This window comes from Ovis aries, chromosome 3, assembly GCF_016772045.2.
Source record: "Ovis aries strain OAR_USU_Benz2616 breed Rambouillet chromosome 3, ARS-UI_Ramb_v3.0, whole genome shotgun sequence".
Classification (NCBI taxonomy): Eukaryota; Metazoa; Chordata; class Mammalia; order Artiodactyla; family Bovidae; genus Ovis; species Ovis aries.
Window position 1 is genome coordinate 80,337,045 of NC_056056.1, and position 23,313 is coordinate 80,360,357.

The 23,313-nt window shown below is 36.1% G+C and overlaps 1 protein-coding gene across 1 annotated transcript in view; it reads left to right on the forward strand.

Annotated features, from left to right (window-relative positions):
• Nucleotides 1-23,313, forward strand: part of LRPPRC (leucine rich pentatricopeptide repeat containing) — a 100,979-nt gene that overhangs the window by 31,814 nt on the left and 45,852 nt on the right. The window contains exons 15-24 of the mRNA XM_015094408.4: nt 7,230-7,257; nt 9,738-9,795; nt 10,892-10,998; nt 11,219-11,296; nt 11,811-11,855; nt 12,198-12,302; nt 13,288-13,418; nt 14,124-14,209; nt 15,628-15,835; nt 23,111-23,235. Of these exons, the coding sequence (XP_014949894.2) occupies nt 7,230-7,257; nt 9,738-9,795; nt 10,892-10,998; nt 11,219-11,296; nt 11,811-11,855; nt 12,198-12,302; nt 13,288-13,418; nt 14,124-14,209; nt 15,628-15,835; nt 23,111-23,235 (971 nt within the window). The remainder of the gene's footprint in view (nt 1-7,229; nt 7,258-9,737; nt 9,796-10,891; nt 10,999-11,218; nt 11,297-11,810; nt 11,856-12,197; nt 12,303-13,287; nt 13,419-14,123; nt 14,210-15,627; nt 15,836-23,110; nt 23,236-23,313) is intronic.

Sequence of the window (23,313 nt, forward strand, 5' to 3'; positions counted from 1 at the left end):
TGTGTGCCTGCACTCTGTTGTGTCATGCTCTTTTTGACCCCGCAGACTGTAGCCCATTAGGCTGCTCTGTTCATGGCATTTTCTAGGCAAAAATACTGGTGTCAGTTGCTGTTTCTTCCTCCTGAGGATCTTCCTAACCCAGGGATCCAACCCACGTCTCTTGCATTCTATGCTTTGTAGGTAGGACTTGAGCAGCTTTTGGACTAGTATTGCCTGAAGTTGCTCAGTCGTGTCCGACTCTTTGCGACCCCATAGACTGTAGCCTACCGGGCTCCTCCCTCCGTGGGATTCTCCAAGCAAGAGTACTGGAGTGCATTGCCATTTAGACTAGTATTATTCCCACTAACTGAGTTGAGCCCTGCTATTAAGGTAGTATCTCCCTGATCCTAATACTTTACCTGCTAGCCCATGTATTTTGAGATTATTGGAAATGTAACTATTCCAGTCCATGTGTGAGTTCTAAGAATCTAGCAACTTTAGAATTGACTGACTGAAAGCCGTTCTGAAAACAGAACTGATGGATATTAGCAGTAGAGCCCTGCAGCTCCTTAAGGTTTAGCACGTAACAGATTCACTTAAAGTTACTTAAGAGTTACTCTTTAGCGGAAATAATTACTCATATTTTACAGAAATGTAGTGAATTACAGAAAAGTAAGTGAGATACCCTAGTCATTTTAGCTAGTCCCCTAAGGGACATCATCTTTCAGGATTGGAAATAGCTCAACTGGAATTCCATCACCTCCACTAGCTTTGTTCGTAGTGATGCTTTCTAAGGCCCACTTGACTTCACATTCCAAGATGTCTGGCTCGAGGTGAGTGATCACACCATCGTGATTATCTGGGTCGTGAAGCTCTTTTCTGTATAGTTCTTCTGTGTATTCTTGCCACCTCTTCTTAATATCTTCTGCTTCTGTTAGGTCCAGACCATTTCTCTCCTTTATCGAGCCCATCTTTGCATGAAATGTTCCCTTGGTATCTCTGATTTTCTTGAAGAGATCTCTAGTCTTTCCCATTCTGTTCTTTTCTTCTATTTCTTTGCACTGATCACTGAGGAAGGCTTTCTTATCTCTTCTTTGGAACTCTGCATTCAGATACTTTTATCTTTCCTTTTCTCCTTTGCTTTTTGCTTCTCTTCTTTTCACAGTTATTTGTAAGGCCTCCCCAGACAGCCATTTTGCTTTTTGCATTTCTTTTCTATGGGGATGATCTTGATCCCTGTCTCCTGTACAGTGTCACGAACCTCCGTCCATATTTCATCAGGCACTCTATCTATCAGCTCTAGTCCCTTAAATCTATTTCTTACTTCCACTGTATAATCATAAGGGATTTGATTTAGGTCATACCTGAATGGTCTAGTGGTTTTCCCCATTTTCTTCAACTTAAGTCTGAATTTGGCAATAAGGAGTTCATGATCTGAGCCACAGTTAGCAACATTCAGAAAGCGAAGATAATGGCATCTGGTCCCATCACTTCATGGGAAATAGGTGGGGAAACAGTGGCAGACCTTATTTTTTGGGGCTCCAAAATCACTGCAGATGGTGATTGCAGCCATGAAATTAAAAGATGCTTACTCTTTGGAAGGAAAGTTATGACCAACCTAGATAGCATAGTAAAAAGCAGAGATATTACTTTGCCAACAAAGGCCCGTCTAGTGAAGGCTATGGTTTTCCCAGTGGTTATGTATGGATGTGAGAGTTGGACTGTGAAGAAAGCTGAGCACCAAAGAATTGATGCTTTTGAACTGTGGTGTTGGAGAAGGCTCTTGAGAGTCCCTTGGACTGCAAGGAGATCCAACCAGTCCATCCTAAAGGAGATCAGTCCTGAGTGTTCATTGGAAGGACTGATGCTGAAGCTGAAACTCCAATACTTTGGCCACCTCATGCGAAGAGTTGGCTCATTGAAAAAGACTCTGATGCTGGGAGGGATTGGGGGCAGGAGGAAAAGGGGATGACAGAGGATGAGATGGCTGGATGGCATCACTGACTCAATGGACATGAGTTTGAGTGAACTCCGGGAGTTGGTGATGGACAGGGAGGCCTGGCGTGCTGCGATTCATGGGGTTGCAAAGAGGCGGACACGACTGAGCGACTGAACTGAAGGGAAGCATGGATGTGCAGTTCCATATTGGAATGCAGTGTTTGGAACAGTTATCTCCCTTTAGTATTACCTGCCCTAGTGGCAGAACCCTTGGTCCAAGTGGCAGTAGTTCCTTCCATGTGTTCTGTCACCTGTTTGGGCACAGATTGATTTTTTGATGCCATCCCACAGTATTTGGGGAAGACCAACACTTCTGTACATATATTCTTAGAGTGGTCTTTAAGTAGCAAGCTAGTATTTCTGTAAGTTGATAAGCTCAGGAGATGGTCATTGAATACCAGTCAAGTGTAATGCATTCCCAAAGTTTCCCAATATATAAACTAAATTGTCTGTTAACCTATGAATGTGAAGTCACCTATATAAAAATGTTTAAAATTCAATACTGCTTATTAGTTAGGGATTATTCAAGGTTACTAGGGAGTTTTTACTATTAAGTTTTTTTTAAACTATTTTTAAAGTATTTTAAAAGATATTTACTTCTGACTGATAAAGTTAGTGAATTCTTCTGTCAAATCCAAGGCCAGAGGATGTTTAGTATAAGACTTTCTTTCCTCTTAACAGTACCCCTAACTGAACAAAGTTCAAATGAGAAACAAGGCCACGTATATTTTCAATATTACTGAAAACTCTACCACCAAAAATATTGAGTTACTTGTGAGAGACAAAATGTCATTGAAGATAGTTCAAACTTCTGTTGACAATGCAACATACCAAAAACAAATGTTTCAGAGCATTGAAACATGTATATTACCATATGTAAAATAGATGACCAGTGTAAGTTCAATGCACAAAGCTGGGCAGTCAAAGCCAGTGCTCTGGGACAACCCAGAAGGATGGGGTGCGGAGGGTGGAGGGTGGGGGTGGTTAGGATGTGGGGGCACATGTGCACCCATGGCTGGTTCATGTTGATGTATGGCAAAAATCACCAGAATATTGTAATTATCCTCCAATTAAGATAAATTATTATTATATTTTGAAGAATTGTCTTGGAGGCATTTAAGGCTTTGTAGTCTATAGATAGAGTTCTGGGATATAAGGAGATTTTTTGACCCGGTGGCAATAGTTTGAGCTTGAGAAGTGGGACTCTGCACCACTGAACAGTAGGGCCTTTCACATGTTAAAAAAAATCAAGTTTCTGACACTGCTGCTGCTGCTAAGTCGCTCCAGTCGTGTCCGACTCTGTGCGACCCCGTAGACAGCAGCTCACCAGGCTCCGCCATCCCTGGGATTCTCCAATTGAAATCAACCAAGTTAAGTGCCAGATGTTAAGTTCCTCTTTTCAGTCAGCCAGTGAGGCTCCCACTCATGATGTTTTTATAAGGAGAAGGAAGATACTTCATGAACTATAGTTTGTGAGTACTCAGGAAATCTAACTCTTTTTAGTGTGTGCTTAGGTCTAGACTGTGAGATAATAGGTAATTCAAGGATGAACAGGAATCTTCTTGCCTTCAACTTCTTAACTAGTTACAGACCAGAAAGTAAGAAAGCAATTGCAAACTAGTCTTGATACTTATCAATGTGTAGAGGAGAAGAGGCTGTCTCCGAATGGATAAAGAAGATGTAGTGTGTGCACACATATACACCTACACATGAATATTACTCAGCCATAAAAAAGAATGAAACTGCCATTTGCAGCAACATGGAGAGACCTAGAGATTATCATGCTATGTATGTGAAGTAAGTTAGAAAGACAATATTACTTACATGTGGAATCTAAAATATGTTACAAATGAACTTATTTACTAAGCAGAAACAGACTTTAGTCATTTAGTCGTGTCCGACTCTTGGCGACCCCATGAACTGCAGCACTCCAGGCCTCCCTGTCCATCACCAACTCCCGGAGTCCACCCAAACCCATGTCCATTGAGTTGGTGATGCCATCCAACCATCTCAACCTCTGTCGTCCCCTTCTCTTCTTTCCCTCAATCTTTCCCAGTGTCAGGGTCTTTTCAAATGAGTCAGCTCTTCGTATCAGGTGACCAAAGTGTTGGAGTTTCAGCTTCAACATCAGTCCTTCCAGTGAACACCCAGGACTGATCTCCTTTAGGATGGACTGGTTGGATCTCCTTGCAGTCCAAGGGACTCTCAAAAGTCTTTTCCAGCACCACAGTTCAAAAGCATCGATTCTTCGGCACTCAGCTTTCTTTATAGTCCAACTCTCACATCCATACATGACCACTGGAAAAACCATAGCTTTGACTAGATGGACCTTTTTTGGCAAAGTAATGTCTCTGCTTTTTAGTATGCTGTCTAGGTTGGTCATAACTTTTCTCCCAAGGAGCAAGCGTCTTTTAATTTCATGGCTGCAGTCACCATCTGCAGTGATTTTTGGAGCCTCCAAAAATAAAGTCTGCCACTGTTCCCACTGTTTCCCTATCTAGTTCCCATGAAGTGATGGGACCAGATGCCATGATCTTAGTTTTCTGAATGTTGAGCTTTAAGCCAACTTTTTCACTCTTCTCTTTCATTTTCATCAAGAGACTCTTTAGTTCCTCGCTTTCTATCATAAGAGTGTTAAGATTTACCAAAGGGGAAAAGGGGGGAGGAATAAATTAGGAGTTTGGGAGTAGCAGATTGTAACTACTGTAGAAACAGTGAGGTCCTACTGTATAGCACAGGGAGCTGTATTCAGTATCCTGTGATAAACTATAATGAAAAAGAATATGTGTACAATGCAGGGCTTTGTAAACATTTTTCTCCACTTACAAAATACAGGTTCATCTTTTTAAAAACTTTCTGAATGTATTTTAGTAGGAGGAATGATTTTATCGTAAGGCAGAGGATTCTAGCAGGGCATGGAACACGTTTTATTTTTTGTTTTGAAATAATTTTAGAGTGACAGAAAGTTGCAAGGATAAGACACAAACGGCCTATACACACTGGACCCATTTTCCCCCGGTGGTTGCATCTTATATAACTACAGTGCATTACCAAAACTGGAAATTTTACATTCGTACAATGTATGTGTGCAGTTCTGACAGTTTATCACATACATAGACTTGAGTAACCATTACTGCAGTGAAGATACAGAACTATGCCATCACGACAAATTCCCCACCTCCCTGCCATTACCTCTTTAGCTTCCATTCACCATCCTTAATCTGTGACAACCACTGATTTGTTCTCAGTTTTTATAATTTTAGTTTGCAAAAGTTGGATAAATGGAAAAAAAGTTACATAAATCATATATTGAGATTGGCGTTTTTCCAGTCAGTGTAGTGCCCCCAGATCCATCCTAGCTGCCTTGTGTCAGTAGTTCATTTGGAATGTTTTTAAAGTAAAAACAAGTGCCTTCTTAACTCACTGTACCAAAACAGTTCACTCTAAACTGCTCAATCTCAAGTTTAAAGAGGCCTGTGAATTTTTGTGGGTGCCGATTTTAAGAGGTCTGTAAGTTTTGTGGGTATTTTTACAATGTAAGTATACATAATTATAGTAAAAATATACATTATATTTGCATTGTAATATTATCATTAAAACACATAACTAATCTTCTGAAAGTAGATTCCATGTTTGAATTAATATACAAATATATAAATATACAAAGCTTATAGACAATAAGTTTACAAAGCTTACAAATAGCCTAAGACCTAGTGTTCATTGGTTACCCAGTTTTGTAAATAGTTTTTCCTTTAAACAGTCACAATTTGAGTGAGCTATTCTATTTGCTTTCCTGAAATAATTTCAGATTTATAGAAAATTATGAGTAGTACAGAGATTTTTTACATACCCCATTTATTAACTTTTAGCATTTTGTGAAATTATCATTTTACTTTCCGTTTATTTACACACACACACACACAAATAAATTTTAATTTTTTTGGAGCTGTTTGGGCTTAGGTTGCATATGTCATGATGCTTTATCTTTGAATATGTCAGTATATAATTCCATAGAACAAGGATATTCCCTTACACAACCAGGTGGTTCAATGGTAAAGAATCCACCTGCCAGTGCAGGAGATGGAAGAGACATGGGTTCGATCTCTGGGTCGGGAAGATGCCCTGGAGAAGGAAATGGCAACCCATTCCAGTATTCTTGCCTGGAGAATCCCATGGACAGAGGAGCATGGCAGGCTACAGTTCTTGGGGTCATACAGAGTCAGGCACGTGTTTAAGCATGTACAGATACACACAATTCCACAGAACAAGGATTTTCCGTTATACAACCATATCACAGTTGACAAACTCAGGATATTTAACATTGATGGAATATTTTTATCTAATAGAGCTCATATACCAGTTCTGTCAAGTATTTTCACTCTTTTTTTTGGAGGAGCCCATATTTTCCTCCCTCTTATATAGAACCCCTGGTGGCTCAGATGGTAAAGCATCTGCCTGCAATGCAGGAGACCTGGGTTTGGTCCCTGGGTTGGGAAGATTCCCCTGGAGGAGGAAATGGCAATCCACTCCAGTACTCTTGCCTGGAAAATTCCATGGATGGAGGAGTGTGGTAAGCTACAGTCCATGGGGTTGCAAAGAGTCGGATACGACTGAGCGACTTCACTCACTATACAGAATCCAGTCAAGGAATAGATGTTAGTCATCTTTTCTCTTTAATTTTCTCTAATTTGGAACAGTTCTTCAGCCTTTGTCTTTTATGACATATAACAGATTTGGAGAATACAGGCCAGTTATTTTCTAGAACATTCCTCATGATGGTTCCTCATGTGTAACTTCATGTTACGTTTCTGACTGGAATACCACAGGAATGCTGTTCTGTTTTTCTCAGGAAATTAAATCTCAAATGTGTCTGTCAGCGCCTCATTAGTGATGTTAAGTTTGATCACTCAGTGAAGATATTGGTTCAGTTTCTCCACTGTGTTGTTACTGTCTTTACCATGAAAAGTAATAAGCAGTCTCAGGCAGATCCTTTGAGACCATGCAGATACCCTGTTCCATCAAACTGGGACCCCAAGGTTTAGAGATGGTTCTTAGTGATTCGTGTCCAAAGCACTCTATTTTGAGGGTTCAAAATAAGTGAATCAATCTTTCTGAAAATTAGCTTTGATTTTTGGAAACTTTTTTTTTTTTTAAGGCTTTGATCTGTATGTATTGCATATAATGATTGCTAGTGTATTTTAATGTTTTTTAAACCTCTGGGTTTATTTTTAATCCTTTGCTGCCCCCCGCAGGTCTATGAATATAAATCTTTGGAGCAAGGTAAGTATTCCTAATATTGCAAATCATAGTGTGATAGGTAAAAAGCAAGCTATAATAGCTTTATACATTTATCATGCATCACTATAAGTTAATGAATTTAGAATCTTGAATTGGTACTTTTAGTTTTAAAACTACCTTCCTGGATCATGAAATTTATTGTTGAAGTGACCTTGAGTTAGTCCTAAATTCTTAAGTTTTCAACTTTTCTAAAAAATAACTGTTAACATTATGGCAGTGATCATACGTATTTAATAATTATTTTTAAAAATATATGCATGTTATAGATGTTATACATGTTTGTGTAAGTGTACCTATCTGTATGTACTAAGTTGCTTCAGTTGTATCCGACTCTTTGTGACCCTGTGGACTGTAGCCTGCTAGGCTCCTCTGTCCAAGAGATTCTGCAGGCAAGAATACTGGAGTGGGTTGCCATGCCCTCCTCCAAGGGATCTTCCTGGCCTAGGGATCAAACCCATGTCTCTTAACGTCTCCTACACTGGCAGGTGTGTTCTTTACCACTAGCGTCACTTAGGAAGCATCAAGTGTATCTATATGTATATCTGTATATGAATGATAAACAGATCAGTTTTTAAACTACTGTCTTTTTAAGAAATTAACCGCTTTTATGCAGGAAGTACAACAATCCTTATGTTGAATTACAAGATATCTGCCTGTAATGCAGGAGGTGTAAGTTTGATCCCTGCGTTGGGAAGATTCCTGGAGAAGGAAATGGCAACCCACTCCAGTTTTCTTCCCTGGAAAATCCCATGGACAGAGGATTCTGGTTGGGCTAAGGTCCATGGGGTCGCAAAAGAGTCAGACATGACTTGGCGAATAAACAACACTATCAGAATGCACATTATTGATGGGAATTCCCATTTTAAATATTTCTTAAAATCTTATTTTCTTTCAGTTCTGTTTTTAGTATTAAACTGCCATTCACACTATATAAGTCAGTTAGGTGGTTAAGATATTTATAAGTAATTTTTTGGCTATAAAGACTTTTTCATTGGCTTATTAAATGTGTCTTTGTTCAAAATTAGGTTTTAATGTGGCTGTCATATGTCTAATGTATGGCTACAACTTCTGGTAGAATTTATTGTCTATCTTCTACACGTCTGGGTTGGTTAAAAAAAAATTATAGATAGGATTGTTTTGCTTTGCTTTTTAATAGTTTCTGCCCTAACTTTCCTTTGGATTGTTATTACCGCATCATGCTTTCATTGTTGAATGAAGTGGCATGTGATCAGGTTTACCTAATTTTCCATATTAGAAAATACGTAGTTAAAGAAGTAACTGTAGTTTGAGTTGTTAATACTTATGCTATGGCCAGACACTATCCTGAAGAAAGAAATGGCAACCCACTCCAGTATTCTTGCCTAGAGAATCCCCTGGACAGAGGAGCTTTGTGACTACTGTCCATGGGGTCACAAAGAGTCGGACACGACTTAGCAGTTGAGCAGACACTATCTAAAGAGCGAATAAGTTCAATCGAAGTATACAGATGAAGTAATTGCTCATATCACTTCAGAAACCTATGCTTCCTTTCTTACTATCTCCAGGCTGTTGATATATAGTCTAAATACTGTGTTCAAAAGTTACACATCAGTATCGTAGGCTTTTGTCATCAAATACGTTTGGATTTTTTTAATTGAAATTTTGTGGGTAGAGTTAATGTTGAGTAAGTCTTATAATTTGTGTATTCAGTTGATAAGAATCAGTGAGAACAAACATATTACAACTTTTGACCTCCTTTTGTTTTAAGTAAGTAAGAGTTAGTTGCTCAGCCCTATCCGACTCTTTGTGACCCTGTGGACTGCAGCCTGCCAGGCTCCTCTGTCGGTGGAATTCCCTAGGAAGCAATTCCTGGAGTGAGTTGCTATTCCCTTGTCTCCAGGGAATCTTCCTGACCCAGGGATTGAACCCAGGTCTTCTGCGTAGTAGGCGGATTCTTTATCATCTGAGCCACCAGGAAAGCCCCCATTTTGCTTTAATGCCATTAAAATGACTGGCAAAATGTTGAAAAACTTAAAAGAAAAGATTATTTAGTGTTTCAGGATATTTTACTTTCTTACTGCTGTAAAACTTCATTTAAAAGAAGGAAACTGGTTGAATTTCAGCAAGACCAAAAACAGTACAATGGCAAATGACATTGGTTGATGCTTCCTGTAAGCTGTTTTCTACAGTAACAATTTATTTAAAACAATATATAACCAGAACAGTTTAGAGGTTTTCTTAGTGATGTATCATGAAATAACTGCAGTTTTCCTTCAACATGGGTTTGTTTTGTTTTTAAAAGACTAACCTGTTATTTAAAAACGAAACAGTCTCCTTGGCAAGTTGGGGTGGTGCTGAATTACTGTGACATAGAGTAATACCTTACTAGGGAGAGGCTTTATTATTTCAAGAATTCAATTTCAGATTGTGTTTGTTCTAATTTGCTTCTGTTGCTGCAATGCACGCATTTTCTGTCTTACCAGATAACAGAACTGTTGTACAAGGATGGACGTTATTGCCAGGAGCCTCCAGGACCAACGGGTAGCGTTTCAATTTTGATGATTGTAACTTATCCACAAATCCATTCTTCTGTGTAATGATGGGCTAGAAGGATTACAGCAGTAAACATTTTGTTTTTGAAAGTGAAATTTGAAAACATTTGTTTATAAATCTTTACATTGATAACCGCATCATTTTGAGATCTGTGAGGTGTTTGGTATTACCATAATTGTTTTTCTAAAGACAGGGTTGGGATGGTTTTTCTTTTCAGATATTGAGGAAATGCTTCTGATAGCATCCATCAAAATAGCCTTAAAAATCAGTAATCTGTAGTGTTTATGTGATTTTAATGTTTTGCAGGTATAATTTAGACATATAGAATGGTAAAGAGGTCTTGTAGATTTTTCCACTATTTATTACTGAAAATACATTATTTTGACATTTAATGATTTTTGTTTTCATGTGATAAAGCCTAGCATATGTGGTTTTCTGTTAAAACACACACACACACACACACACAAAACCATATGGTATCTTTCTTGAAAGTTCGTATTTTTCTATCCTGTGTATTAACACATGGCCCTATACATTTTATGCTTGGATGCATAGGAAAATTACTGTTGTTATGAAACATCTTTGTTAATCTCGGTTTTTCATTGGCTAATAGGCAGCTCTCCACAGGAATATTACATCTTATTAAAATTATTTAACTTTCTATACTCAACATTTACCAATCCTCTAATTTTATGTTTCCCTAAATATTGCCCACAAAAAATTAATATAGAAATATATACGAGGCATTTATTTATTCTCACTATTTGTGATTTGGACAGGAAAGGGGTAAGGCCTTGGGCAGGACCACTTCTGTCACAGAGTGGTAGAAAAAAATAGATTGAAGTAAGATTCAGTACCGAAAAGCTGTCACTTGGTCTGAAAATAATTAATATTCCTTTCACTCACCAGTTAGATGTGTGCTCCCAAACCACATAATCTCTATGCCTCAGTGATCATTGTTGCCATTTCAGAGCCTCTCATCAGGGTGACATCTCACACCAAAATGATTTCTTATAAATTAATCTTGATAACATGACAGTCTCAGTAATTTTAGTGGAATGCTTTCTCTTGTTTTTTTCCACAGAAGCTGTTGGCTATTTTCTTTATAACTTGATTGACAGCATGAGTGACTCAGAGGTACAGGCCAAGGAGGAGCATTTGAGACAATACTTCCATCAACTGAAGGAGATGGTACCATTTCATTTTTTGCTATATAATGCCTGTCCTGTCTGACATGTATCTATTAGATTTGAAATTGCTGCTTTTAAGTACAACCAGACCACTTCTCAATGACATACATGACTTGGAGACTTAAATTATGTCTGAGATAATTTCTGTTAGACAAATTTCAGTTTGGTTGTCTAAAACTTGTTTTTTTTTTTTTTTCTTCTCCTCCCTCCCCTTTGCACAGAATGTAAAAATTCCTGAAAATATCTACAGAGGCATTCGTAATCTGCTGGATAGCTACCATGTTCCTGAATTGATTAAGGTGTGTGTGAAATAATAATCAACTTCTTAAAATGCTCAATTTATATATAGAAGCATGTCAAAGTTTTTTTTTTTTTTTTTTATTTTACTTTACAATACTGTATTAGTTTTGCCATACATTGACATGAATCCACCACGGGTGTACATGCATTCCCAAACATGAACCCCCTTCTACCTCCCTCCCGATAACATCTCTCTGGGTCATCAGTGTGCACCAGCCCCAAGCATAGAGGCATGTCAAAGTTTTATTTAAATATATTGCTTTTGGCCAAAATTTATTTAAATGTGATAGCCTTTAAAACAAGGCTTTTTATTGATTATTGGTGAATGCTGTTTATATATTGAAGAATGTATTTAAAAGTGTTTTTTACAGTGGTTATAAGTCTGAAGAGAATTTCAGGAATATTTTGGGAAATGGAAAAATAAAAAGAAATGAGACTTACAAAATTTGCTTTTGACATTTGCTAGTATATTTTCCATATGTTTTCTAATCCTAATTTAAATCCTGATTTTAGGATGTTAATATATTGGTTGAAAGAGAGAAGACAGACTCTAGAAAAGTAAGTATGTTTTTTGAGTAGATTCTCCATGCTGTAATAACCTCATTTAATGAGAGTTCTAGATTATGTCCTTTTAAAACTGGTGGTTCCTAACATTTTTGCCTCTAGCATAGTTCTAAGAAGTTGGTAAAAGCCATTTACCAGAAATTATATCTAAGAAATCTGCATATAATATCAGGAGCTTTATAAACCCCTCGAGTCCATCCCAAATCCCACATTAATATCCTTGATAGCATTTATGACATTTAGGAAAGGGCAGTTCAAAGAGAAGAGTGACAAAGGGTGCATTTTCTTTGTAGTAAATTTCTTTTTTTCTTTTTTCTTCCCATTTCTGCTTTGCAGCCTTCATCATCTGATTTGGAGTCTAAACTTGAAAAGCTAAAAGCTGAAAATCAACCTATAGGTGATATCCTAAAGCAGCTCATATTAATGCTATGTTCAGAAGAGGTAACGTTTGTTTAAATACTTTAAATGTGCTATTAAGGTAAAAAATTCTTTACAGATAAAAGTAAGCAAAGCCCAATATGAAATTTATTATTTTTAAAATTGATTATTATACATCATGTCTGTGAAGAATGCAATTAAATAAGAGGTTAACTAACTTCAGCTGCACCTTGAATGGCATGTTTTCGGGTTGCCGTAGTTTGTTTACGATAATCTGCAAAGTGAATGATAGTAACAGCCGTGATAGGTTTATCATACATGCCAAATGTCCTTTCAAGCCATGGCTCCGGTCTCTCATATCTAGATTGTCAAGCAACTGATACATGCAGTAGTCATTTGCAAGTCAAATATTACTAGGTTGTTAATGCAGGGATTGAAATTCCATTTTCCTGCTGGAAAAAAGCTCTTTCTGAGATAAAGGGTCTCTTGCCTTTTTTCAGCAGGCGTCCAGCTGTACTTTGTGTTCATTTTAGTGTGTGTCTGCAATTGGGGTATATCACTAGACTTTTTCAGTTTCTAGTTCAGTGTCATTTGGTCGTATGCCTGTGTTTTAAGGGGAAAAAAATAACAGCTGACTTTAAGGTTATAATATGGCACTATTAAATTCTAAAATATTTCCTGCACATTATGGACTGTGAGGAACTTGGCAGTGATATATATTTCTGTGCATGGAAATTGGACTCACTTGGTACATATTTAATCTGGAAGTCTTTTTTCATAATACAGTATCCAAACCTAAAACATCAAATTTAGCATAGTGGTCAGTTTCGCAGCGCAGATAACAAATCTTTTGAATCCTTCATATATATCTTTCCTGCTTTTTAGAAGGTGGATTAAAAATATCAGGGAGCAAGATGAAGTTAATAATGTGTATCCATTTATTTTAAAAGTAGTGTTAACTTTTTTTACACTCTGAACATGGAAACTAGAAATTTTACAGTTTTATGTTAATTTCTTACTTCTTTTTCATTTCCTTCCTTTATTTTAGAACATGCAAAAAGCTCTTGAATTGAAGGCAAAATATGAATCAGATATGGTTGTCGGTGGCTATGCAGCTTTAATAAATTTGTGCTGTCGACATGATAATGCAGAAGATGCATTGAACCTGAAACGAGAATTGTGAGTACCCTGGCAGTGAAACAAATCATCAGCATTTATGCTGCTATACAGTCCTTGGTGGCTCATGTAGAGTGAAGACCGCTCTGATATAATGTAAATTTTAAAAATTCTCTTTTGTGAGTGCTTTTGAAATTTCATACTGTAATACTCTTTGATTAATTATGGCTTGTTTTCAGCAAGAAGTCTTTGTTTAAGTGTGATAAGACATTCTATTTCTTGAAGCCAAGATTTTTTCCTCTTGATTATACAACTGCATATCACAACAGTGATGTAACTATGATATAAGGCTTGTTAAATATCCCCCTTTCTGTACTGTAGTGTGAACAGAATTCTGTCTGTTTCTCAGGTATCCTTGGCTTCCCACTGATAGATTTACCAAATAAAAATGTCTCTTGGGAGTATTTCAGTATTTGCAACAAAGTGAGAATCACCTTAAGTGCCATGAAACAGAAACATTCCTTATTCGTATCGTTTGCAGATGGAAAGATATAGTATAAATGTAGTATTACATTTTTACTTCTTTGAATATAATTGCATGTAGATTTGTATATGGCCCCCCAAATAAACCTGAACTAAAAGGTAGAAGCCAGTGTTAATAAAAATTCAGATTCTGAGATTTTTGGAAAAGTGATCAAGTAGATAACTGCACTGCTATTAACAGTTAAACAACTTCTAACATTATATAAATATGGCTTTAATTTTTAGTGACCGTTTAGATTCTTCTGCTGTCCTTGACACCGGCAAGTATGTAAGACTCGTTAAAGTATTGGGAAAACATGGCAAGCTCCAAGGTAAGCATCAGCACATAAAGGAAATGTGTGATGCAAGTATCTTGCCACTGGAATAAGATGTGAATTGATATTAATGGTATATCATGTCCATCCTGCAAAGTGCTTGAACACTTTGCATACAAATTTGCATGTGAATCCAACCAGAGCTGCATGGACAGTGTAGGCCATTAGTTTTAATGGATTGGCAAGCTTGTCATTTACATTTGCACAGCTCAGTGCTTTTTGCATTTCTGCAGCTAGTTTTTATTAGCATTGCTGTTTGGGTTGAGTTTGAAGATCATGACTTATGGCACAGTTTGCCTATATGCCTGCACTAATGGCTTTGTTTTTGCTTAAGAACACTGGAAGGCTGAACATAAATCCTGTAAATATAACCTTTATTTAAGAATATGAATTTTGCAGGTGTCTTTGTCTTCACTTCTAATAACATTAACAAAATGTATACTTCAATAAGGTTTCACATAGAAGTTTGCAGGAAGAGCCTGATTATATAGTTGATGTGTATCCTCTAACTTTCTTACAGTTGGGGGGGATAATTCTAAGCCTAATATAATTATACTTAATAATTTATTCTTAACTATTTATTTCTTAACTTTCTCATTAGGCTTTATTTGGAAGCTTTAAAAAAAAACTGTCTGTCTTCCTTTAATTCCTAGAGAAGATTTTTTTGTTTTTAAATCATAGTGAAAAATGTATGGAGAAAGTATTTGACTTGATCGTAGAATTTTTCCCTAGGAAATTTTTCTAACACAGACAGTCCTTTATGAAGATTAGCCTGCTTTTTAAAATCACTTTCTATAAAGCGGTCAAAACATTTTGTCTGTGCAATAATTAATAACAACATTATAAAAATGCACTTATTCCATATCCTAAAATGTTTGTTTCTGCCTTCCTAATGAAGCTTAATGAATCTAATGTATTAACATGCAGTCTTTTGGAAAGCTTTCATTGGCTCTGCTTGGCTAATTAGTATCGACATAGCAAACAGGCCCTATCGGTATCAGACCATTAGTCTGGCTGTATATACAGTGTAAACACATCTTTATTATCTGGCCTCCTGACAAGCCATCTGCTGAAGAAACAATGGTGTGATTTAGCAGATGTTAGCTCTGAACGATAAAAGCATCCATTTAGGAGGATCTTACAGCTATAGGGCAGACCGTACAGGGTTATGTGGTGCAGAGTGGGCACACAGTCCCTATCTATAATTTGTAGTCAAAGTTGCAGGGAAATGATAAAACCATGCTATTGTGGATTTATAATTGTAGTCTCGTTTAGAAATGCAAGTAGTAATTAACTTGAAATCGGCATTATACACTAGAATTTACATTCCTGCTGGGCTTGAAATGCTGTTTTAATAGCAGTTTGTTTTCCCTACATGAAATTACCTAAGGGTCTTTTGTGCTACTTCATTGTAGATGCTATTAACATTCTAAAGGAGATGAAAGAGAAGGATGTTCTTGTCAAAGATGCAACAGTCTTGTCCTTTTTCCACATCCTAAATGGCGCAGCTTTACGAGGTGAAACCGAAACAGTGAAACAGTTGCATGAAGCCATCGTGACCCTAGGGTTAGCGAAACCATCTACCACCTTAAGTTCCCCATTGGTCACCCTATATCTGGAAAAGTAAGTTAATTGAATTTTCAGTTTTTAATGTTGGCATTGAAATAATGAATCTAATCATACAGGGATTGTATTTTGTAAATTTTCTGTGATGCTGCGGAAGCCTTATTTGCCACAGAATAAGAGAATGTCTGTGGTGTAGGTGACCTTTAAAATTGCCAACCACCCTGTGGTCCTATGGATTACTTCTCAGTGGAAAGATCTATGTTGGTTTTTTGGCGGGGGCGGGGGGGGGGGGTTGGTGGGGTATGTGATGATACTACATGGAACCGAATCTAGTTTTCCCCAGTTTTGAGCCTTATAAGTGTCAATTATAATAAATATAAGAAAGGATTCTCTGGGGCTTTTGGTTATGCTTCATCACTGTTGTTCAGGTTGAGATGTGGCAGTGTCTCTTGAGGGATCCTTTTTTCCGTGTAGTGTTTTAACTGCGTACACCGACACAGGAGTCACTGTAGCTTTGCTAAGTTATTGTAGAAGATGTCTCTGTGTCTTGTGGCAAGAAGATGAATTTTGTTAATAGGGTAAGGTTTACTGAGTTTGAAAATGTCTGTATTTGGAATGTTCATGTTAGTGCCCAATTTAAGGTGATTTTTTCAAGGGTAAATCATAAAGTCAACCTACGTTCTAGTACAGAGTGAAACATTTTAGTAAGATAATAAAGCATCCTTTATTACCTTCTTTTCCTCTAGCATTTGTTTTTCTTTTCTGTTTTTAAAAATTTCTCAGATCTTACCCCTTTGCCATTCCCTTCCATGACTTAGCGCAGTTTTCTAATCTGCTTATTTTGTGATTGAGGTTTTCTCATTTAGTTTGGATGTTGCTGTATCAATGCCAGGATGTTGCTGTATCAATGTAAATGATAAATCTTAGTATATTCATATTCTTCCCAAATTTCTGGTAGTTTTTCTTTATTTGCTAAGAGCACAATTAATTGAATATAATGAATGATTTAATATTGAATTGAAGGTGTGGAATAAAAAACATCTAACTATGTTATGTTTATACATATGTATATATGTGCACACCCGTTCGTACACACTAACGTTTTGTGAAATAATTTCTTTAACATCCAATCAAAAAACAGTTTATCAACTTAGCTGATTTGGCTAAGTCTTTAACCTCCACAATCTCAGCATTACATCTTTTTAAAGAATAGTGATTCAAACAATTACTGTGTTATTGAGTTCTCGTGTTCACAGCCAACTTTATATAGAAATCCTGTAATTAATATGCTTCCTCCAAGAATTTTTTTGATGATCTCAAAAGACCCATCTCTGCAGATTGCATGTGGAGCTCTGCATAGGGGTTTGAAAGAAATGGGCCCAGTGCCCAGAAGAATTAGACCCTCCTCCATCAGTGGGCAAAAATAAAATAATGAACAATGAAAATGAGGCCATGGTAGAGAAGTATCTTACAAACAGAAATACCGTAAGACAGAAGATGAAAAGTTTTCCCAGAAAGGTCTGCAGATGGGGCTCATGAACCAAGGAGAACTTCCCCCAAGGAGAATGGAAAAAGAATGGGATTCAGATGTTAACATGGAGCATACTTCGTGCTTCTGATTTAATAGTACAGAGATTTGTTTGTCTCAGTTAAATTTGACTGTCCCTGTTAATTGGGCTAGAGAAGTGTAAATTAGTACCTTTTATGATTTTGTTTTTTTTACCGCTTTCAGATATAAAGAGAAATTGTTACCTTCTATTTTTATTTGCCTACCTTTTTTTTTTGTTTTTTTGCTGTCTGTGCTTTGCAGAGGCTTTTTCACTGACAAGATTTTTCAGTTTCATCTGTCATGATAAAAACTTTCTGTCGACTCTTAAGAGTCAGAAAGAAGAAATTAAGGAGATAAAGGAAATTTCATGTTTTGCAGAGAACAGTAGTAGCACTCCTAGTTGGGGCTAAGTTGCAGGAAAACAATTGATTTTGAAACTTATTTTCAATTGTTTTCTCCCGAATGACGGAAGATAGCTAATTATTTAGAATCATGACAAGTGCAGTACTAGGATTAACTACACTGGCCTCCCCAAAAGTCTACATATATTTGATTTGATTAAATATGTTAGGTCTTCAATAATATCATGTAACTGGCCTCAGCAGGTATAAGCTCATCTGGATAATGAGCCTTTTATTCAAACTTGAGGTAAAATTAAGAGAAACATTTCAAAGCATGTACAAAATCTTCATCCTTTCCTTTTTGGAAAATCATTGCCAGACTGTGAAGAAGGCTGTCACTTACATACTGTAATTCTGGAACAAACCTGTGAGGTTGAATTCCTTAGAAAGGTGATCTTTAAGATTCAGTAGATTTTAATTTTGAACTGATTTTTCCAGCATTGGATAAAACACAGGAGAAATTTAATTGTATCTGTCTGTTACTGGAATAGTGTATAAAATCCTTATTGTTATGAAAAATCATACATTTTGTTTTATTCGTTTGCTCAGGGAAATCCAAAATAATGACGGGTTTGCAAAATTTTGAAGAAGTTGCTTAATCTGATTTGTATTGTCAAAATAATGCTTGTACCGAACAGAAAAGAAGCATGCTAAATTGAACAAAATTTTCATGTGTTTCGTTTACATTGGGGTTCTATAAGCCACATGTCTACGTGTAGTCCACATGAACATTAAACATTTTCCTTTGTAACTACTTAAAAATACTTTTTAAATTGAAATCATGCTGGATTCAGAAAGATGATCTGGATACTACATATTAAGAAAGAAAGAAAAATGTTTTAAAGTAGGTTAAAAGAGCTTTTGATTAGTCTTTATGCTATGGTAAAGGAAATAAAATTAATGAAATCTGGCCATTAGTTTTAAAAGCCTAAGAATTTGTATGATGCAGTTTCAGATTCACTTCTTGTATAGCTGATCCACTTTGGTTTCATTGCATATGAAAAATATTTGAAGCTGTTTAACTGGATTATTTAGTGCAAATGATCAAAGAAACTTTAATTTCTGCTTTCTATTAAGGATTTTTCTATGCTGATTTGTGCTATAAGCTGTATATACCCACATGCATTTCATTTAAGTGAATCATGGACTTTGTGCATATAATCCTCCCAGAATTCTTGCTATGTTAATCTTGAGTTCTTCATAAAGGTCACAGTTTCTGTAAGATGAACCTATGCCAGTACATTTTAAAACTCACACACTGTAACACTTCAGTGTGTTGCAGAAGTGGAAATATACTTTTTTAGGATGGTGGTTATTCTGTCATATACACTCCCCTTTAATTTTGGCATCTTCATTTGTACTGGATACTTTTATTATTTATGGGAATGCTTGCCTTCTAGAGTAAAACTCTTTATGTACTGAAAGGAAATTAAGGAGGTTTGGCTCTTTTACTCCATTATTGCAATTAAGAATTTAGCATCATCCGTGCCAAAGGACAAAAGTGGTTCATTTGCCCTAGGGGAACAGGACAGTGATAAGATGATTTTTCGTCAAGGATCATTGGGTCGTAATTAAGTTACATTCATGGCTATTGCTTTTTGAAGGATGATTGGTAAATGACAGGCTTCATGTGCTTAGTACGGACAGTGTTCAGTAGGGTTTTTTCTCCCTCTGTCAGAAAATCCTGTTGAGCCTGATAATGTAAATGTGGCATTTTATTCTGAACAAAAGAGCAGGGAAATGAGCTATCTTGTCTAATCATTCAGTTGTTTAACACCGACTTCCAGTTTAGACTCAATTGGCTGGAAAGCACTTGACATGTGAAGTTAGTGCTGTTCCGAACGCATGTTTGAGTAAATTTTAAAGTAAGTGACAGCTAAATTGTACCTAGGGAAATTACAAAGCCTTCAACACAGTTAATTTTTTGGGGAGGATTAGTTGTAATTGCAACACCAGTCTCCTTGAAGATTCCTCATTTATAGATGATGAACAGAAAAAAAAAAAAACATTTAGCTCTTTCAGGGACTGGTTCTCTTAACAGAATAATTTTTGCAAAGTCTATGGTTTCTCCTGGAATGATTTCTTTCCACACTGAACATCTGCTTAAGATTTATAGAACAGTCGGTGTTTAAGAGTGTTAAGGTGTTTTTTCCCCCTCTCCCTTGTTTTGAACTTTTTTTCTCCCCAATGACCTTCTTTTCTCTAGTGATTTCAGATTTTGAGAGCTTTTCAGTCAGTAAGCTCTTAAGGTAAATTGCCACTTCACCAGCACTTTATGCATAATGTTGAAGCACTTTATTCCAATTAAAAAAAATCAATATTTGTCATTTAAAATTTTGATTAAATTAAGTATGCTCTCTGAATTGGAAGTTATGGGTAAGCAGACTAAGTTTAAAGCTATCGATAGGTAAATAGATAGTTATCACTGATTGTTCTTGTTCTAACAGTTCAAGTTTGTATGAGACACATTTGTGAATTTTAGTTTATTTATAAAGAAGTTTGATTTCGGAGGGCTTTCTTTTCTGGTATCGTTATAAAATCTTTCTTCCAAAAAAAAAAATAAATAAAATAAAATCTTCCATTCTGCTTTTATTTCATCGGCTTGTAGAATTTTGATTAAAGTCATATTGAGTTAATTTGCATCAGTCACAAATACTTTTAAATGATTGTTTACTTTCGATTAACATTTTATTTATGAAGATTACTTTATATCATTGAAATACTTTGAGGGGTGTCTAGTCATTGAAAATAAATATAGTGGATTTTCCTTAGAGATAATAGTATGTTAGAGTTGGTTTTCACTTAGTATTATTTGAGGTTTCTGAAAGCAGTGGCTAAATTTTTATTTCTATTTAGAGTAGAGTTTTAAATCAGTTCTAGTGTTTTAAAGCATACGGAGGAAAGCAAAGTTGTTTTAGGGTATAGAATTACACTGATTACTTAAATCTTCTCCCACGTTTTGGGTGTAAAGCAGTTTCAGCCTTTTTCCGTTTGATATTTTGCTGCACTTCCTGATGTAATCCTGCCTAATACAAGTAGTAGTCATGTGATGGTTTTCTCTGCTGGTGTGAAACATTTGAGATGATGAACCTACTAAGCTCAAGTTCATAGAACCTCACACTAGAGTATTCGAACTGAGAGGAGACCCAAAGATCCTTGAGTTCAACTGTTGGGATAATCTACTTTTATCACCACTTCTTGAGATGTGTCACATTGTTATAGCCAAGCTGTGTGTAGTACTTATCAATTAGGATTGAAATTCAAAAGTTGTATGAGTATACAACTGTTTTAGCAATGTCAGTTTTAGATACTTTCTCATATTTTTAATTTCCATAACCAGAATTTTCAGGCTTAAATAGGAAAGATTAATGATGACATCAAATTATATGAGGAATGGACATTTTTGTCTCTTTCTTAAAGTTACATGATCCAGCCAAATGCAAGTCAGAATGTAAATAGGAAATGAAAAGAAATGACTAGTCATTAGTTATTTCTATCTATGAAATGTTTCATTACAGATTTTTAATTCATTTTGTTGGCAACCTGGGATCAGACATTGTTATTTAAAATTACTAACAAATATATATGAATTATTTCCATTTTGCTATCCTTGTCTTTTCTGTTGTTGTTCTGAGCATGTGTAATCTTCAGAAGCATATATTTGGAGACCAAAGACTATTAGCGTTTCTGTTTGATTGACCGAACAGTTGTTCATTCATCTATTGAAAACTTTGACCTAATGTAGGGAAAGTATAATTGAGATACAATACTATTCTAGTTTGGGAATTGACCTGAAAAACCAAATCATCCTGCCTTTTAAAAATCTGTTATGTGTAAGTTTTTCTTTTGAAAATATTTTGGTAGTTTTTCCCTTAAATGGAATTGTGGAAAGGTAATAACTGAACTTGTATCTGAAGCAAAGGAAAATACTGATTATATAAAGCTTTATATCATATGTGGTAGCTTCTGTAGCATTTCCCTTGTATGACAGTAATCTAGCCTGCAACATCTACTTGCAGTTTTGAAATTAACCTGTAATTTAGTCTTCACCCCAAATGACAAAAATTCAAATGACTCTGTGGGGTACCAGAAGATGCACTGTAAACAGGGCTCAGTAAGGGGATGAGGTGGAGTTCCATTCCGATCGGCTCATTTTCACTGTGTCAGTATTATTGCAGTAAAATTAACGCTTCTTCATGGTATTGTACTTTTTAGTACAGTTTAAAATCTTAATCTGGATAAAATAGTAATTCAATCTAGGGCAACGTAACATTTGTATAATGAACCAAAATGTTAGGGCTTCAGTGGAAAATTTTAAAAGGCTTTTCTTCCTTTCAAAAACTGTTGCACGTGTGAGAGAAATATGTTTTCTCCACAAAGATTATCACTAGCTGTACTTTTCAGTCCATACCTCTAACCATGTTTGTTTGTTTGTTTGTTTTCTAAGTACATCTCATACTTTCTTTTAAAAAATCTTATAAATTTATTATTCCAAATTATATCACCATATTAGGCTAAAGGAACAACATTGCTTTTTAATAGGGCATAATGTATAATTAGATGTACTCTGAAAGGGGGAGTCCAATGACCTGGTGGCAGTGCCTTCCCAGTGGCCTTAGGCTAATCAGTCAGTCTCTAGAAGCCTTGATTTCCTCATCTATTTAAAAATAAAGGAAAGTGGCAGGTAGACGTGGATCACATTACCTAAACAGCTTTCCCAAGGCCTTAATAACTTCTTATACTGTTGTTTCCCAAAGGATAAAATAGGTTTTGAGGACCCACAGAATATATTTCCATACTCTTATTTAATAAATAACTTAATGAAAATATCTTTTTACTTTAATTAATTACACACCTACTATGAGTCCTGAAGTTATTTCCTCCTTATCTGGAGAGGCAGCAGTTTGAAAATTATGATGAGAAAGGTGAACGTGCTTGAAAAGTTCTTGATGACCATTGATGCACGTTTAGTAAAGTTTCCCAAATCTGAAATTATTGAGAACCATAAACTGAAGTGGTTGGAAAAAATATTTGACAGTAGCCCTTGTTTTTAGAAATAATGCATCCTTATAGCAACTTCTATATAATATGAGGAAATGCCTTGTCTTTTGGACTCTTTAAAAAGTGCCGTTTAGCAAGTGAAATGATAAAAAGGTGCCGTTTAGCAGAGGAAGCAAGGATCCGCTAATGATGTCTGTACTCTGAACATTGATTTCTGTATAAGGATTATTTCTTGTTTGTTTGTTTGTTTGTTTTTTCCATTTTGGCTTCGTGGTGGTCTACTTAAGTAAAAGCTGCCTGTGTACTTTTTGACCGGTCACTGTGTATCTCTCAGATTAATTAGATATATTTTTTCATTGTTAATATTCTGTTGTTTCCAAGGGATGACTTACCTGCTGCTCTTGAAAGCACCATTGACTGCTATGAAAAGTATAAAATCCTGCCAAGGATTCATGATGTCTTGTGTAAGCTGATAGAGAAAGGCGAGACTGAGCTAATTCAGAAAGGTTAGTTACCTTCTGATATCTTAGGGTTGTTAGTCTTTTTTTTCCTCCTCTTTCTTGCTTGTGTAATCTTAATGCGTT